The 18,039-nt window shown below is 49.2% G+C and overlaps 1 protein-coding gene across 4 annotated transcripts in view; it reads left to right on the top strand.

Annotated features, from left to right (window-relative positions):
* RBFOX1 (RNA binding fox-1 homolog 1) overlaps positions 1 to 18,039 on the top strand; it is a 1,044,467-nt gene that overhangs the window by 245,358 nt on the left and 781,070 nt on the right. For all 4 annotated transcript variants that reach the window (XM_040973377.1, XM_040973373.1, XM_040973376.1 and 1 more), the window contains exon 2: positions 14,688 to 14,735. Coding sequence is in view for 1 of the 4 variants with exons in the window: in XM_040973375.1 (XP_040829309.1) it covers positions 14,688 to 14,735 (48 nt within the window). In the remaining 3 variants the exon portion in view is untranslated. The remainder of the gene's footprint in view (positions 1 to 14,687; positions 14,736 to 18,039) is intronic.

Genomic DNA, 18,039 nt, shown 5'->3' with positions numbered 1-18,039 from the left:
GGAGCAGCAGGGGGACGAGGTGCCGCTGCCTGGAGCAGGTGCTGTGATGCATTGAGGGACCAATATTGGGAGGACCAGGAAGCCGTGACAGTAGAAGCTGATGATACCACATGGTTCCATACCTCTCGTGTGCAACCTTCTTCCACCCTGCGGCTGCCCTAGGAGGCAAGTTATTGTTGGTTCTGTGCTTTACAGCTACGAAAACTAAGTTTCGACTAATCTGACTGCTCCAAAGTTGGTTTTTTTTTTTAAGCAAGATTTAAAAAGTTTATTTATTTGAAATACAGAGTTCTAAGGACAGATAGACACAAGTAGTTCTTGCATCTTCTAGTTAACCCCCAAATGGCAGTGGTGGCCAGAAACGGGCCAGACTGAAGCTGGGAGCCTGGAACTCCCCGTGGGTCTCCTATGTGGGTGCAGGGACTCAAGCCTTTGAGCCCTCTTCTACTGCTTTCCTAGACAAATCAACAGAGAGCTAGCTGGATTGGAAGTGGAGCAGCTGGGACATCACCTGGCTGTCCTGTGGGATGCTGTTCTGGGGGCAGAAGCTTAATCCTCTGCACCACAACACCAGCCCCCATTCAGGTACTGTGACTGACAGGCATCAGCGACCTCATTTGACTGCACGATCAGCGGATTCAGAGCAATCCCATCCCAAGCATCCTGGCTGGAGATTTGCTTTTTCCTAGTGAAGTTGATATTCCACAATGGCTGAGTGGGGACTTAGGTGAAAATGCTGTAGGGAAGATGTCTGAGTTAAAATCTGCTGCATCTCTTGACGTGTTAGTGGCAGGTGTGAGGAAAGTGGACTTTGTCGTGGGGCACGGGACTTCAGTATCCCAGGTGCTACAGCGCAGCTCCCATGCGTTCTTTGTGTTCAGCACCATGGAGAAATGTTGAAATAAGCCCTATGGTGTGCTTGTATTGCTGGAGAAAGGGGTCTGCGCTGGACCTTGTCTAGTTTGTTGTCAACCCAGCCAGAAATAAACCAGACAAGACATTTAATGTGGACGAAAGCAGAAGGCTGAAGAAAGAGAAGGAACACTAACGTGCAAAGGCAGACAGACAATTTAGAAGGTCAAAATCAGTGTAATTGAAATAGAGCTTTGGGAATTGTGAATCTGAGAAAGATGTGGAGGTTAAGTGGTAGGCAAAAAGGAAGATAAGGAAAAGTAAAGTGACAAACAGAATCAAGGCAAAAAGGTGTGAGTGTGTGAGAGGGAAATGCGTATTTAGGACAATGAAAGGTGGGATACTATCAAGAAGCTGGCATGGTAGTTAGCTGAAGCCCTCGCTATTGTGAAGCATGTTTTGAGAGGCGGGTGACCCAGAAGAGATGCTGTTGCAGAGATGAGTCAAGCGCAGGCTCTGAGTTCATGTTCTCCAAGCTGCTGCACCCATTCCCCTGAGCCAGAGTGCCCACAAGTGCTGAGGGTGGCCCGGTTATGGCGGTGAGCAGTTAGCCTGGAAAACACAAGCACAAGGTCTCCCTTTGTGAAACAAAGAATCTAGTGCATGCGGAGACAGCGAACCACAGCAGAGCATCTCTGTCCACATCTGGGATTGGGATGAGGTGTGGGTGAGGGTGTGCCCCAACCACAGCTCAGCTTGGCAGGGCTGGGAGCAGCAAATGCGTGGCAACTCCCTGAGATTTCGGTTAGAACTTGCCAGATGTGCAGAGCTGCAAGCAACGACTTATGGCAAAAGCGGAGTGAGCAGGAGATGAGGCGGATTTAGGGTCTGGGTCGTGTTCTGAAGGAGTTAGGACACCATGGAGAGTTTACATGGAGACGTTCCACAGCTTGATTCATGTTCCTAAGGAGATGCAGTGTGTGCCTAATTTGCCGCGTGTGCATGGTGTGTCTGGGCACAGTCACCTTACGGCTCTGAAAGTTTGGAGCAGGTGAGGCGTGTTCCCGAGAGTCAGAGGTCCATGTGTGCCACTGGAAGCCCAAACCCACCAGACACCAGGAGGGCTGGAGACCTTCAGAGTTATTACAACTAGAGTGGTTTTAAAACAGGATCTGAACTGCACGGAGCAGGAGCTCACCCACGGTGTGGAGATGGTGTGGCGACTTGGCAAAGGCGGTGCTCCCACAGGCGTTGGGATAAGGTGACAGCATTTACCTGCCTGTGTGCCCGGCAGTGTTTTCCATGCAGAGCCTAACTCCATCTGAGAAGGACAAGGGATGTGCATCTCTGGCCACAGCTGAGGGGTTTCAGGTGAACACAAATGAGTCTTCCGAGGTGTGCGGGCAGCCCGAGCATGGCTATGTTGCTGAGCTGTTACTGTGGTAGGACCCAGCAATGCTCCCGTGGAGCTGAGGTGCCTGCAAGGCTGCTCCCCCTCCCCACCCCAGACTTGGTCAAGAGGTCTGTGACCTGCAAGTGACTTAGGCTAACTTGATCAACACTGGCTGTTCTTTGCATTAGATTTGTTATTAGGGGAGCTGATTTTTCTTGCTAAAGCCTATTAACCTTATACAAAACAGTGAGCCCATTGGAGCTCACAGACAGGAAGCTGATGGGAACTTATAAGCCTCCCAGGGTTTTTCAGGGTCCTGGAAGAGGTCAGAGAGAGAGAGGGAAAGAGAGAGGTGTTGAGGAATAACCTTGTATGTTTCCCTGGAACTTGGCTGGTCTCTCCCTGATGTATTGTTTTCCAGTCCTTGGGGTGAGGTTTTGATGGCTGTACCCATTTCACAGATGAAGCTTATGAGCGCTCTTGAGCTGACATTGGAGGGGAGAGTCAAGAGAGCATTAGTGTCCACAGCTAATGAGGGTGGCTGGAAGACCTGAGAGAGTTTCCTAAAGAAGCAGATAGGAAGACAGCACGCACATTTCCAAATCCGCAGACCCTGTAGTTTGGCCTCTGGCTGGTTAGTAAGGACTCTAATCAGCTCGTACGTGTTGGGAAATCTGAAATTCAGGCTCCTGACCAGGGCATCTGGCCCAATGGTGAGTATGCTGCTTGGGACATAGATATCTTCATGTCAGAATTCTAGGGTTTCCAATCCCACCTTTGCTTCTGATCCAGGTTTCTGCTCATGAGCACCATGGCAGACAGTAGATGCTGCCTCAAGTATGGGGTCTTTGCCTTTTCTGTGAGTGAGACCTGGACAGAGTTCCCGGGTCCTGGCTTCAGTGTGGCCTGGCTCCACCTGTTGCAGCATTTGGGGGTTGGAACCAGCTTTCTTTGTCTCTCTACCATTCAGATAAAATGAAAACAAGTACATGAAATTTTTATAAAGGAAATGAAAAAGTTAAATTCCATGTAAACCCCTTTAGGTACATATTTAATTTAAGTGATCTGCCTTATAAACACATATATGCAGAGAATATATAATGATCTGTAGTGATGAGTAAAGACCTGGCATGGTGGGCAAAGCTAGTAGATGCTGGTTGGTGGCATGTAAATACTGTACCATCCTGGGTAAGGGCATTGAGGGTCTGTGGAGTTGGGTGTCTGCACAGGTCCTGGAGTAGGTACCACGGGACGAGTCTGTGCTTACTGTTGGACCTTCATCACCCAGGATGGTCAGGTTAGAAGCAGGCCACATGTTCCGGCTGTGGAGTTTGCATTTGGGCAACAGATGTGCTCTTACAAGGGCAAAGGCTCCATTTCTGCAGCAGCCATGGAAGACAGGGTACCGGAGAGGGCATCAGTGTAGACGGCAGAGCAGGGGAGAGGTGAGAGGCAGTCTGGGAGAGGTGAGAGGCAATCTAGAGAGGTGAGAGGCAATCTGGAGAGGTGAGAGGCAGTCTGGGGGAGGTGAGAGGCAGTCTGGGGGAGGTGAGAGGCAGTCTGGGGGAGGTGAGAGGCAGTCTCGGGGAGGTGAGAGGCAGTCTGGAGAGGAGGGGAGCACAGAGCCAACCCAGGAGCATGGACAAGGACCTCAGACTGAAGGACTCAGCTGGGGCGTGGCATCCAAGAGAAACACGGACAGATGTGAGTCAGTGAAGTGGGCGAGACTGGGAAGGAGTGAGACTCTGTAATTTCAGTAAGTTGTAGTAGTCTCAGGATTCTTCCACATTTCAGTTGTTGTTTTTAAAAGACTTATTTATTGCTTTTATTGGAAAGGCAGATTTACAGAGAAAAGGAGGTACAGAAACATCTTCCATCTGCTGGTTCACTCCCCAAGTGTCTGCGACAGCTGGAACTGAGATGATCCGAAGCCAGGAGCCCAGAGCCTCTTCTGAGTCTCCCACGCAGATGCAGGGTCCTAAGGCTTTGGGCCATCCTTGGCTGCCTTCCTAGGCTATAGGCAGGGAGTTGGATGGGAAGTGGAGCAGCTAGGACACAAACTGGTGCCTGTATGGGATCCCGGTGCATGTAAGGCGGACTTCTGCCTGTAGGCTACTGCACTGAGTCCTCAGCAAATTTTTTAAAAGATTTATTTTTATTTGAAAGTCAATTACAGAGTGATGGGACACACACATACACACCCTTCCATCCTGATTCACTCTCCAAATAGCCAGAATGGCGAGGGAAGCCGGGCCACAGCCAGGAGCCTTCAACTCCATCTGAGTTTCCCATGTGGGTGGCTGTGGTCCATGCCCTTGGGCAACTGTTTTTCCAGATGCATTGGCAGGGAACTGGGTCAGAAATGGAGCAGTCGGAACTTGAACCACCGCTCAAGTTCCGACAGCTTAACCAACTCTGCCACAATGCTGGCCACTGATCACAGTTACTTTTGCTTATTCATGACACCAAAAGGGCACTACCTGCCCAGTGTGACCATTGGGGGGTTAGCCAGTTGACTCGTTTGTTGAAGTCACTAGTCAGGTTCATGTAAACACATATAACACTGTAGAAAAGTTATTAATTCTCTGATATCCCAGAAATCAGGTGGATTTGTTTTATTCAGCTTAATTTATTTCTTTAATTAAAAGATGAGAAAAAGTATGTATTTATCATGTAAAATGTCATGTTTTGAAATATGCATACTTTGTAGAGTGACTCAGCAGAGCCAATGAACATATGCAGTCTGCTAAACATATTTCATCACTTGACATTCATACATCTAGAAATCATGAAACAGACAAAAGGACACAATGGGTATTTTGCTTTCAAAGTCTGAGGGCCGGGGTTGTGATTTTAGGCCGGGGTTGTGATTTTGGGCTGCCAGTTGTGACACCAGCATCCCCTATCAGGATCCAGTTCAAGTCTTGGCTACTCTACTTCCAGACTAGCTCCCCTCTGATGTTCCTGGGAAAGCACATGGGTCCCAGCTACACATGCAGATGCCTGGATGGGGCGCTTGGCTTTGTTCTCAGCTATGACAGCCATTTGGGAGTAAACCAATAGGTGGAGGATCTGTCTGCCTGTCTTGGTTTCTCTTTGTCTCTCAAATAGGTGACTCTTTAAACAGAATTCCTGAAACAGGACTGAATTCATGAATCAGGACTCAAATCGCAACAGGGAGTACAGCCAGCCACAAATGGGTGCCCAGAGAATGTTACAAGATGGCTAAATATTTCCCAAACCTAGCATATCTGGGTCTTGTGCAGGATACCTAAACAGCATCTTACATGTCCTCGTTGTAACACCCCTGACAGCAACCACCTATACTTAGAGAAATGTCACTGTGAAATATGACCTATAGGAATTTCACCCAGAATGGTAAAAATGACAGAGTTGCTCTCCAGGGCAGGTGTTGAGCATAGTGAATGGGTTGTCAGTTGGGGTGGCTGCATCCCGTGCCAGGATCCCTAGGCTTGGGTCCCAGCTGTGTGCTGCTGGCTCCAGTTTCCTGATCACAGGTCTCCGGAGAAGCACCGGCCGGTAACTCAAGCATTCGGGTCCCTGGTGTGCGTGGGGCTTGAGAGCCAGTCTTCTGGCTTCAGTCCAGCCCAGGCTGGGGGCAGTGCAGACATCCTGGATGTACACGGGAGTTCTCATCTGGGCGTCCGCCCCGTCTTAACTCTATGTCTCATGTATTATATCAGTTTTTGTGGTTTGGAATCGTCAACATAGGCGTTCTCACTGTGTCCTCGGGATGAACAGGCACCAGACACCCTTTGGGGGAGCCTGGATTTTTGTTTTTCTCTTTCTCTCTAGTACAACATCTGTGTCCTGTGAATTGTGTAAGCCTGACAGTGCAAAAGAGAAAGTAATCAAAACTTTAATGAGAATATTCTTAATTCCCTTTTGCATATAAAAACCAAATGACAGGTTGTACAAGTAAACATGACATGTGGGAAAGAGGGTAAGATAGCAGAGAAATGTAATTATCTCAAACTGTCTATTTTAAGTTACAGTTTTCCTCGATTCGCATAAGAATTGAAATGAGTATTTTGCAAGAAGATTATTAATAAATCGTATGGCATAGGAAATAACATATACATTCAATTTTTTTCTTTGTTTCAATTTTATGGAAAATTGAAGTCATTTCTCAGATTCATTTTTTCCTTGTTACTTTAGGGTTTGGGAGCTGGGGGCCTGTGCCTTTAGATTATCTGTGTATTAGAACAGTGCAAACATTTGTTTCTGGCATACTGCCTTCCAGTTCCAGTGATCAAATGGAGGATTATTTCAGGGGAAATCAAACCTTAAAAATATTATTTTCTGTGTGTTCTGATGAGCAGAGGTCTGTTCACACAGGTTGGTTATGACTCAAGCTCACTGCTTGTATTTCTGGTTCAGAATATTCCATGTATGTGGCTTCTTAGCACCTGTTGCAAAGTTGAGAGAATCAAAAGTGGTCTGTCTGCATTTCTTAGGAGCAGGAGCTGCTGTTAGTGGCTGTTCTTGACAAATAATTTCTGTTTTTCAAGGTGGAAGGTAGTGAGATTTTTATTCAGAGCATCCAGTTGGTTTCCTCACTGTAAGGAAAGGGATTCTACTCATTTTGTACCAGAAAGTAAAATGCCCAACCAAGGTCATCAGGGCAGAAAACACTGCTTCCTAGGGAGCTGTGGCTAGCAGCACAGCCACAGGTGAGTTCAGTCTCGGGGGGCTCAGGCACCTCCCAGCAACCGACCAAACCCTGTCAGCTAGCCAGGCGATGCTGCTGGAAGCCACCAATGCTTGTCTGTGTGCTTTTTTGGAAGTTCAAGATGCCGATTTCAGACATGGTTTGCACCAGGTTTTTAATCTTCAGCTGTTCCTCTGATGGGTATAGATGGTGCTCCAGAGGCCTTGAATCCAAGATGAAAACGAAGCATTTAATTAAATGAATCTGTGGCTGCGTCCTTGTCGCATTCCAATCTTCGTAAGCAAGGCTTTGTGGGTGTTGAGAGGCTGTCCATGAACATTGACTGCTAGCTGATTTGCCCTTCTAGAAACTGTCTCCCGTCCCTACCAGGGGTGCATATAATTGACAGAAGTGGCAGAAAACTCAGAGTCTGTTTTAGAAATATCTTCTATTGAGGAGACTGATAATTATCAATATAAAATATGAATTCAAAAGTCATATATGTAATAATGTACCAACCACATGCTGGAATTTTACCAATTTTATGTCAATCCTGGCATCTACCCAATAGTGCCAGGACTGTGCCCCCAGATTTTTGAAACATGGGGGCTGAGACACATAAGTCACCTTGTGTCTATCAGGCCTGTTGAGAAAGAGTCAGGATTTAAAGCAATGTAGACTAGAGAGCAGGGGTTTTGTAAAAATGCATTTTGATACGCATGTGGAGGAGATGAAATATTCTGCTTCAACCATCGGCATGGGTTACTTCAAATGGCCATGGTTCCACATTTCCTCAAGAGGTCGCTGTGTTATTTACAAAGAGCACACCAGCCAGGCGGTGTGAGCATTCTGGCGGACAGTGTGAAATGGAGCTGTCTAGAGGGAGGCTGAGGTACACAAGGCCCTGGACAGACAGACGCTGCGGCTCTCGAGAAAGTCGTCAAAGGGCTTCCACGGAAGCTTCAAGTTCCAGCCGTTGCTCCCCATTCAGCTCATCTCGAGCCATGCTCCGCCCTGTAGGCGTCTCAGCCAAAGCATCGCCCCATTCTTGAGGCAAACAGCCCCAACAAGCATCATCACCCACACAAGGTCACATGGCAAAGGAGGCTCCAGACCTGCTGTGATGGCAGCCACTACTGTTGAAAGCAAAGGGAGGGACCAGTGTGTGAGCTGCGGCTTGTTGGCGGGCTCTCGCCTGGCTGTTTCCACGTTCGCCAGCCTTGCTTCATCCACTGAGCTGGAAGGCAGTAAACCTGGATCCTGTAACGAGGGTGCCTGCCTGCCCTCTTTCCCCTGCCCCAGAAATGACCATGCGTTTAATTTGTGTTTACAAGCCCTGTCCTGTGGGAGGTTCAGGCACCCAGCTCACACTCCTGGCCACTCCGCCACCGGGGTGTTCTCCACGCAGCTGGAAGCCACTGCCAGTTTCACCTTCACTCCCGCCCGACCTCTGGTGGTTTATAAATCCCAGGGAGCTATGCCATTCTGTCCCGGGGCTGTTGATGCAGACATCCATCCATGTCGTCCCGGCTGGAGCCCTGCTCCACGTGTCACCCTTCTTGCGAGTTCGTTTGTTCTTCAGAGCAGGTCCAAGGCACACACTGCATGGCCCCCTTGGGGACTTGTTCCGGCTTCCACCAGTCACTCCATGCACCTGCTGGGGGTCATCCAAGAACCAAGAATCACCAAGGAAACAGAATCTTCCCCTCGGAAACTACACTAGAGTACTTTGACTCAAGCAGGTGCTGGGGCCTGATGGACAGCTCAGGCGAGGGACATAGCCGGGGCTTCCTGGCCTGGCCAGTTTTTGCCTTTCGGATTTTTTTCCCCCTAAACCCCAACTCTTTGAAAGTCTTGGTGAAAAGTCTTTCTGAAGCCGAACTGAAGTTATTCACCTCATGCAAAAAAAAAAAAAAGCGCGATTTACATCTAATATGGGTAATTACTCGTGCAGTTAATTAAAAGCGTGCTCATTAAGCTCCTGCTGGGATGCTGCAGATGCAACTTGCTATTTACAAACAGCCCCCGGCCTCGGCTCACCTGGGTGGCCTGGGCACCTACCTGCCCTGCCAGGGGCTCTCGGCCTTGCTGTCGCAGCTGCCACATTCCGAGCTGCTGGGCAGCTTTGTGTCCCCTGATAACGGGGCTGTGGTGAAATCTTTCTAGATTGTCTCTTGAAGCTGTTTTGACTCTCCAGTGTGGTTGCCGTGTGCAAACTAATAGCAGAATTCTTAGGCTAGAAAAATAAAAACATGAAAGCAGAGAGAAAATGGTTTTGCCCGGAAGCTTCCTTGAATGTTGGTTGCTTTGTGGTCTCTGGCTGTTTGTGTTACCCTGTGCTACTGCCCTTCTCAATTCCTTCCGCAGAACAAAGCTTGCTTGCAATCCTCCGTACTTGGGCTAGTGTTGTGGGTGACCGTGGCGCTTGAATCCCATTTCAGAGCAACAATCTGAGTCATGCTGTTCTGTTTCCAGTCCGGCTCCCTGCTGATGCGCCTGGGAAAGCAGTGGAAGACACCCAAGTGCTTGGGTGCCCCCACGCACATGGTGGGTCCCCCCACGCACATGGTGGGTGCCCCCACGCACATGGTGGGTGCCCCCACGCACATGGTGGGTCCCCCACGCACATGGTGGGTCCCCCCAGCACATGGTGGGTCCCCTCACGCACATGGTGGGTCCCCCCACGCACATGGGAGATCAGGGTGGAGTTCCAGGCTCCTGCCTTTGGCCAGACTTAGCTGTTGCAGCTGTTTGGGGAGTGAATTAGCAGATGGAAAATCTCTCCCTCACTCTCTTTTGCCTTCTGTCTCCATGGTTCCTCCTTTCAAATCAATACAGGGTTTGAAGGACAAATATATGAAGTTTCTCTGATTCATATGTTTATCTCAAAGGGCGAGGTTTCCCTTGTGCTGTACATTCCCCAGTTGCCCACAACAGCTAGGTGTGGGCGTGGTCCAAGTTACAAACCTCTAGTCTAGGCAGGCCCTAGAGTGGGGGGCTGGGGACGTGGGGAGGTGGGGGTTCCCTAAGGAAGAAGTTTGGTCCAAGTAGCATATCCAGCACAATTCAGGAAGCAAGCTGAGAATGGAACAGGACTCATCAGGAGGCCAGAACTGTAATCCTATCCAGCCTGTTTAGGAGAAAACAAAAGAGCCATTAGAAGGGTGGGGACACAATCTGTTATAGTGATACAACTGGAAACTGAGCAGGGCTTGGCTAGTGCCTGTGCCTTGCGAAACGCACCTGCCCCAATGGTTCTGTCCTTTGGTTCTCCCTTAAAGGGAGAATGTGCTCTCAGCATGGTAAGAAATCAGGAGAAACACGACTTTTTGTTTTAAAAGGTAACTTCACCAGGGACCAGAGACCCTAACTGCCTACTATCCCATCTGACTCCTCTCACTACTTATCTTTCTTACATAATGCTAATGAAGGCCTTCTCCAATTCCTGCTGTCAGCGGGGGCTTAGCAGTAAAGCACGCGGCTATGTGAGACAGATTCCTACACGCAATAAGAATGTGGTCTTCTAGGAAGTTTGTGGACTCTGAATGGAACGTGGGTGCTGCCTGGTCTGTGTGATCGTTTTGTGGTTCTTTGCTCCCATCTGCTGTCCTTGTGTGGTATTGCAACTGCTGGTGAGTTAGTGAATGAAAAAAAGTGGATCAGATACTTGAGGGCCGACATTTTACACCGTTCCTCTGCCCTCAAAGATCTTATCTGAATCTTGTTTTTTGTTTTGTTTTTTTAAGTCAAATGAACACAGACTGAAGAATTTGGCTGAAAGGCAGGCATGGTTTCAAATTTGTGACTGCTATGATTACTGTTAATAGAGTCAGTTCTCCACTTGGTGAGATCCTCCAACAGTGGCTCCTGTCGGGCAGACTGTACACCTCACTTACTGTCCTTACTCCCACACGGAGAAACTGGTAGAGAAGAGGTGTGCTTCCCAGGTGGGGCCCTGGAGCTGCTCACCATGAATGGCTGCCCTCATTTCCCAGGCACAGTCGGTCCCTGCCTGCCCTAAGCACCATGTTTCCAATTTGAGTCCAATATCTTTTGGAAGTCTACACAGTCCCCCTGTGGCACTCCCACTTGGATCCTCAGGGTAACAAACCAGCAGCATCACCTAAATAATAATAATAATAAACCCCCAGTGTGGCCTCAGTAAATGAATCCCAACAATAAATGGAATAATCCCAGGGAAATGGCAAGGGCTCAGATTCTGCCAGATGGCTTTTCTCCGTGGATCGCCCTGTGTCCCTGTGTCCCTGAGTGCTCGCTCACTGCCCTGTCGGTCACCTGGGAAGCCTGTTGCGTGTACCCAGAAAAGCTCGGTGGATTCCTTCCTCAGCGTAATATAGAAACAAAAAGCTGGGAATCAGTTGCAAAGTTTTATTTGCAAAGTGAACAGGAAAAGAAGGAAAGGGAAAAGCTGGTGGGAAGCATCTTGAGAGAGACACATTTCCAGTGGGATCTTGGGGTTTTTAAGCGTTCCCTGACTCCGCCTTGTCTGGGCGGGACCCTGTGGAGAAGACGTTCCCCATTGGTGGTCTCTGAACCAATGAGGAAGTGGCTGGGTAATTGTTGTGCCGCCCACTTGAAGGCGTGGCCAGGAGTGCTCACTTGAAGGCGTGGCCAGGAGTGTAGCGTCTCTGAGGTAAACTCTGAGGTAAACTGAGGTAAACTCGGCCTGCAGCAACAGCCTTTGTTCTGTCAGGAGCCCCGGAGGGCTGGGTCCCCGTGCCAGTGTGGCCAGGTGGGTTTTAGACGCCACCTTCCCTCTGTGTCCTCAGGCGGACCTTCCTTGGCTGGTGCGGGGGGCAGCCGCAGGCGGGCGTGCCCTGTGGCCTGGCCTCACGGAGCTTCGCGTGAGGGACACGGCGGCCACCGCCAGCGCACACGGCGCGTGGTTCCGTGCGAGCTGCCGCCGCGAGGCTCGCTTTCCAGCTGCCCGTGCGACCGCTGCCTTAAGCAAAGAGAGACGGGTGTGAGTGTGAAGACCAGCCCAGGCCAGCCCCGTGTGTGCCAGGCCTGCGGGCAGCCCACGGCAGGCTGGCTCAGCGCGAGCGGCCGTGGACTCGCTGTCCGCTCGCTGCTCCCTCACGCCGCACTTCCTGCGGCTCAAAATCACGTCTTCCCTTTCCTGTGTGTTCCAGTCAACAGCGGTTGCATATCTTCACCGTGGAGCACTTTTGTACTAACTGTGCAATGGCTAAGTAGAGCTGTGTAACCGCGCGTGGCTACCACGTCTTGTTGTGAGGTTAACTACCATCTACCCTTAATGATTTTCAAGAATACAACTCGTTGTCCTTGACTCACCGCCGAGGCATCCAGATCTCTCGAGCCCTTCCTACCTGCCTGAAGCCGTGCATCCTTGGGCCGGCCGAGCCTGTCCACTGGTGACCGGCAGTGAGGTTCTTTCTGTGTCTCGGGACTGGTTTGTGCAGAAGTGGTGTTTGTCTCCCTGCAGCTGGGTTCGCTCGTGGGCTGTGGTGTCCTCCGGTCTCACTGCATCCCGAGGCACGGGATTCCCTTCCTGTTGTTGCTTCTGTTCCCTTTGGACAGCAGCCAGCAGCTGGGCGTCCTCAGCGCGATGTTCCCCTTGGAGCCTGCTGGCGATTGAGCCTCGGCCCTCCTCCCTGCCAGCTTTAGGTACCCCTGTACTGTTTTCCAGGGCCCTCAGGAAAACACACATTGTCAACAGGTTTCTAGCCTGTGCTGCTGGCCAGAGAGCTTCCCTTGGGAGAACCACAGCTGTGCGCAGCTTCTCTCCCTGCTCGGCTGTGAGCTGTCCTGCATCCTCACAGCAAGGATGAGCATGAGCCTGTGACCTCAGTGAGCTGCATGGCCCAAGCACCCGGAGGACTGGGAGGTGGGAGCCACTATCGGCCCTTGCTGAACTGAAATGCCAACCTTGTGTGAACCGGAGGGGATTACCTAATCCCTCATCTCAGTGTTGAGTGGGTTAAACAAAGAAAAAAATCCCCAAGTGGTTGGACTGATGGATGTTGGGAGACACATGTGAATGACACCTAGTGTCCGGCACCAAAGGATAGTCCCGCCCTCCTGCTGAAACAGTGGTGTCAGGAATGCAGCCCAGGCCGTGCTCTGTGGGTCGTCGTCACCTTGCGAGATTGCCCCTTTCTTTCACTCTGATTCTGGTGGGCCTAGAATTTGCTGCACCCACTTACCGCACACCCACGGTTAGGGCCTCCTGGTGTTAGCACCCTGTCCTGAGGCCACATCAGCAGAGCAAGCCATGCTGCTACATGGTGGAGGAGCAAAGCTTTCCGTAGGCATTGCTCACCCGTGTGGGAGCTGTTGCTGTTGCTGTTGGCTGACCCCGGCTCCCTCCTGCTGCACTCATGGGCCCAGGCCCTTGCCTTCTGTCTTTCCCTCATACTCCACTCAAATGTGTACCTTGGGATGTAAAACGGAAGGTAGAAAAGGCCATGTTATGTTGTGTGCTTTGTGCCACTCTTTTAAAAAGTCTGGGCCCTCACCGGATAAAAGCCAGTTCCTGCCCCCACTGACCTCAGCTCCTGCCATTCTCCTTTCTGACTTGATGTTTTGCCTCAGAGAGCCTCCCAAGACTTTGAATGTGCTGCCTGCATTACCTGGGACCCTCTTGCCTACCCATTTGCTTGGCTCCATCTCCTGGCTTCTCTTTTGAAATTAAAATCTTACTGCTTTATGCTCAACATTCCCGTTGTTTTTCCACTTCATCTCTTCAGTGTTTACCAGATGTCAGATTTTCATTGTCTGTACTGATATAATGTCAGCCACTTGGACACACTCTGTGCTCACTGTGCGCTAAGTCTTCAGTGCTTACCCCCAGACTGGGCAGATAGTAGACTGTATCATCTAAGATTCTATTGATTTTCATTTTATTAGAAAGTTAGAGGTTTTCTGTTGACAATTTTGAATGAATGATTAAGGTCATGGTTGTGTGTGTGAATTGTATCTAGAATGGCCATTTTTTTTTCTCCTCTGTATTCTAGAGTAGTAAGAAAAAAAATTGCAGAAAGAAATCTGTACAATAAGTGGGGATGGGGGGTAGATGGATGGGTGGGTGGGTGGATAAGTGAATGTGTGTGGGAGAATGGTGTGTAGGTGAGTGGGTTTGTTGATGGATGAGCGAGTGTGAGGGTGTTGTGGGCAGGTGGTTTGAGGGTGGATACATGGATGGGTGGAGGGTTGATTGGGCAGTTGGGCAGGTTGATGGCCGGTTGAGTGTGTAGGGTAGGGGTAGATGGGTAGATGGATGAGTACATGAGTGGGTAGGTGAGTGGATGGCTGGTTGGTTGGGTGGGTGGGTGGGTGGATGGATGGATGGTTGGTTACTTGTTTGGGAGGGTGGAGGGATAAGAAATAGGCTGTGATGATTTCATGTTGGAGCAAGTTAGATCTGACATCCATAAATTTGGAATGGGAGGGGTGCTAATGTCCAATTCAGGACACTCTCCACTAATGTGAACAAAGGGGAAACCTCCAGCTTCTGTTTGCTGTGATTGGTCTGTGTTTCATCACTTTGCCTTCACTCCACATCTGCATGCCAGAAAGCTTCCTCACAGCATCCTTATGTGTCCACTGCAACCACCATTGGCGTATCCCTCTCCAACGCACCGTAAAGAGTAATGGCTTGGGGAGGAACCATTAGGAGTGTGTGCCCTTTATTATTTTAAAGGGCATTTCATTGACACCACGGAATGTTCTCTGAATGTGAGCCTGACTTTTTTTTTTTTCTCTTGCTTTCTTTTCTCCTTCTCTCAGGATATCAAAGCTGACTGCAATACCTGCGTCGAAATAGAGGACAGAAAGGTAAGTCAATATTTTCCATTGTTCTTGTTTCGAACCAAATAGGAACTCAATGATCGCAGCCCACATGTTGAAGACGTGCCTCTCTGGGCAACGGCTCGCCCATGATTGCTCACACACAGTCATGCTGAGAAGTGTTGGTTATAGTCCCTTCTTGCTGTCTGTTTATTTCTAATGGTTTCGCTGAGGAGTTCAAACATAATTAAGTTTACAGAATACCTGGTGCTGGTTTTTATCTTCATTATAACCTTTTTATAGAAACAACTCATTTATATTTTGTATTATTCCATGTTTCTGTTTGTTGATGATTATTTCATATGACACACGTGACACCTATGATGCTACTTTTAGGTTACATATTATTGGGCTTTCTGAGAGTATCATGTGCTTTGTCTTGAATATTCATTTTTATCCCAGATGGCACTGATTTTATCCTGGGGACTTGGAGCTGGGTTTGGGGGAGGAGGCTTGCTTATTTTCTCTCCGTTTATCTTCTGGGTCACACCTGGTATGGAAAAGCAACCTTGGGTGTTCTTTCTTGACCATTGTACTGTTCTCTCAGTCTCTCTTCAATAACAAGAGTTCATGAACATTTCTGTGATAAAGCTCCATGTGGATCAGATGGCGCCACATATGTCTCAGAGCCAGAGAGGTCAGATGGGTGGATGGGGAATACGTTCCTGCTGCTCCTTTGGCCATCGCAGTTTGGAATGTTGTTTCTCTTTGCAGTGGTACTGTCACTGTTCCATCCACCAGAGATTCTCTACTGTCATCTGTCTGCTGGTTCAGAAGGCATTGGAGAACCACTGAAAACAGCATTTGCTTTTAAATAAAAGGCCACCGTCATGCATCATGTTAGGGTGTGCTAAACCGCTCCCTCTGAGTAGCGTAATGAAGCAGTCCATTGAGTTCAAACTTGGTAATCCTCAACTCACATATTGCTATGTGTGTAGACCAAGATGTGGTCCAAGTCATGTCTGCACACTGGCTTACGTGCATGGCTGTTGATTGTACATTGGACAAAATGCAATTTCCACGTAGGTGAAGCTTGTATACTGCCACAGGCTCCGCCCGTGTCTCAGTGCTCAGAAGCTATGCCCTGCTCTGGTTGGGGATGTTGCCGCGTGTCTCTTTCCTTCACACCTTTGTCGAACCTCATGAACCTGTTTCTTCCCAGTGGCCTTGGCACTGGTGTCTGAGAGTCACCAGGGGGCTGATGCCACTGGAACAACCTCATTCCCATCCATCCTGGGGGAAATGTAGATGAGCACCCAGGATAAGGTTTGGTTGGTGGAGGCGAGGCTGGCTCTGCTTCACCTGTCCGATCGCCTCTGTCTTGCTGGTGACCGCTGTACTGACTGCTCCTTTCTGTGTTGTTGCCACATGGCCCCACGTGCTCATGCTAGCATATACACACATGTCCACACACACATACCTGCACACACATTTCTTTTTATTTGGACTTTGGCTCTTCACTCAATATTTTATTTTGGAGATAACACTTTAAATTTACATTATCCTAATTATACATTACAGTAAATGCAGTAAATAAAGGGTGTATCAAGGAAAAGGTAACAAGGAACAATGAAATGAAAAGATGTTTTGCTTCATGCATGCAGAGTGAATTTTAAAGTATGTGGAAATTGTGGCTGTGTGTATTTCTTAATAGTTCAACCAAGACGTAAAGCAATGTTTACTGTAAAACTGATATACATAGGCATATCTGTGGGTTTTTTTTCTGATTTATCAAATTTTAGCTGCAGCGCATCTTCATATATTGCTGAGTCAGACCTTCCCAGATAGCCTGTTTCTGAAGGCTTCCCAAGCTGTGCTATAACCTTGACCTTACATGGCTAATACAGAAACGGACCAATAGTTGGCCATAGTTGGTTTGTGATGGATGCTAGTGCTAAAAACAAAGATGATCTCCTCCACCTTTTCCACCACCTTGCCCTCTGTGGTCTTCCTGACCCCTTTGTCGTGCTCTTTTACCCTCCCTGCCTCTCTAGGTATTGTCACAGCGTTAGAAGCTCTGGTGGGTGTTGAAGAGGATTGGGGAGGCAGCTCTGGGCGTTCTTGGGGATGTTAGGGTACATGCTGGGGTACCCTGAGCACAGAGGTATGGGGCCACCCAGAGCAGGCAAAGGCAGCATAGCTGCAGGAGTCATCCTCATGTCCCTCCAAGGCCTAAACTCTACATCTCCTGTCACCCCCAAGCTGACGTGATGACACTTGCTCCTGTGTGTGTGTGCATGCACATGTACATGAATACACACACTCTCTCTCCACTTAATCCAAATGCTTCTGGCAAAATCAGTAATTTGATAAAGTAAGGGGAGATGACAGAGATGACAAAATAATAAGTCCACCTGCCTGGGAGGCAGCAGCCCTTTGGCCGGTGGGTTTTGATGCCTGCTGCGTGCTCTGAAGGGGAACAGGCCGTGTGTCCTGTCTCCCCCTTCCCCATGGCATCTGTATGTATGACTCCACATGCATGGGATATTTTCGATTAAGTTGTCAACTGTCTTTGTGATAGAAGAATTTTAGAGAACAGAAACCAAAGTTTTCTGCTGAGTCCAGGAGGGCCCCTCGTCTCTACCGTCTCCCTCCCATGACGTGCTACTCTTCAAGGCTGCTTACCTTAAGGTAAGACATTTTCCTGTGGCATCCCAGAGGAGAAACGACACAGGAAAGGTGACTGTAAGAGAGCTGGTGTCTTCAGGTGGAGCTGCGGAATCCTGATCTGGGTACAGGGCTGGCTAGGCAGAGATGGTTGGCAGAATGGAAACTTGTTTCTCCTCCTGGGTTTTGTTTCCCTTTTCCTATCCTAGAATCCTGTTTACTCCAAGGGCCACAGAATGCTGTCAGTGGGAAAATCTTGCCACTTGTGGAGGGGAAAGTTAAGATAGGCATGAGGTGGGTTTCAGTTTTGTGTTTCTCTTAGCCTCCCAGATCTGCTGGTTTCCAGGTCCCTGAGTTTGTCCCTGTGCTTAGAAGGGCCTCTGGCCACTTCTCCGATGTCTCACATGGTTCCCAAGGAGATCTGCAGAGAGGTTTTGGTTTACTCCGCAGCCAGGGAGCAGCTGTGCGCATGGCTTCCTCCCCTGGCATGGCTCGGCAGAGGTGAGGCAGGAGGAACCCGTTGTTCAGGGTGGTAGCACTGACTCCCTTGCCCAACAGTGCTTTGTAGATGGAACCTTGTTGGCACTTGGTGTACACAGTGGAAAACAGACCTTGTCTGTTTTGTTCTCTACTGAGAAACAAGGCATGGTAACACGGAGCTGTGTACCTGTCCCACCAGACAATC

Source organism: Ochotona curzoniae, unplaced genomic scaffold (genome assembly GCF_017591425.1).
Source record: "Ochotona curzoniae isolate NIBS_2020 unplaced genomic scaffold, NIBS_Ocur_1.0 contig_2321, whole genome shotgun sequence".
In the NCBI taxonomy this organism is placed as follows: Eukaryota; Metazoa; Chordata; class Mammalia; order Lagomorpha; family Ochotonidae; genus Ochotona; species Ochotona curzoniae.
The sequence above is the reverse complement of the archived record's forward strand: the minus strand, read 5'-3'. Positions and strand labels throughout refer to the sequence as shown.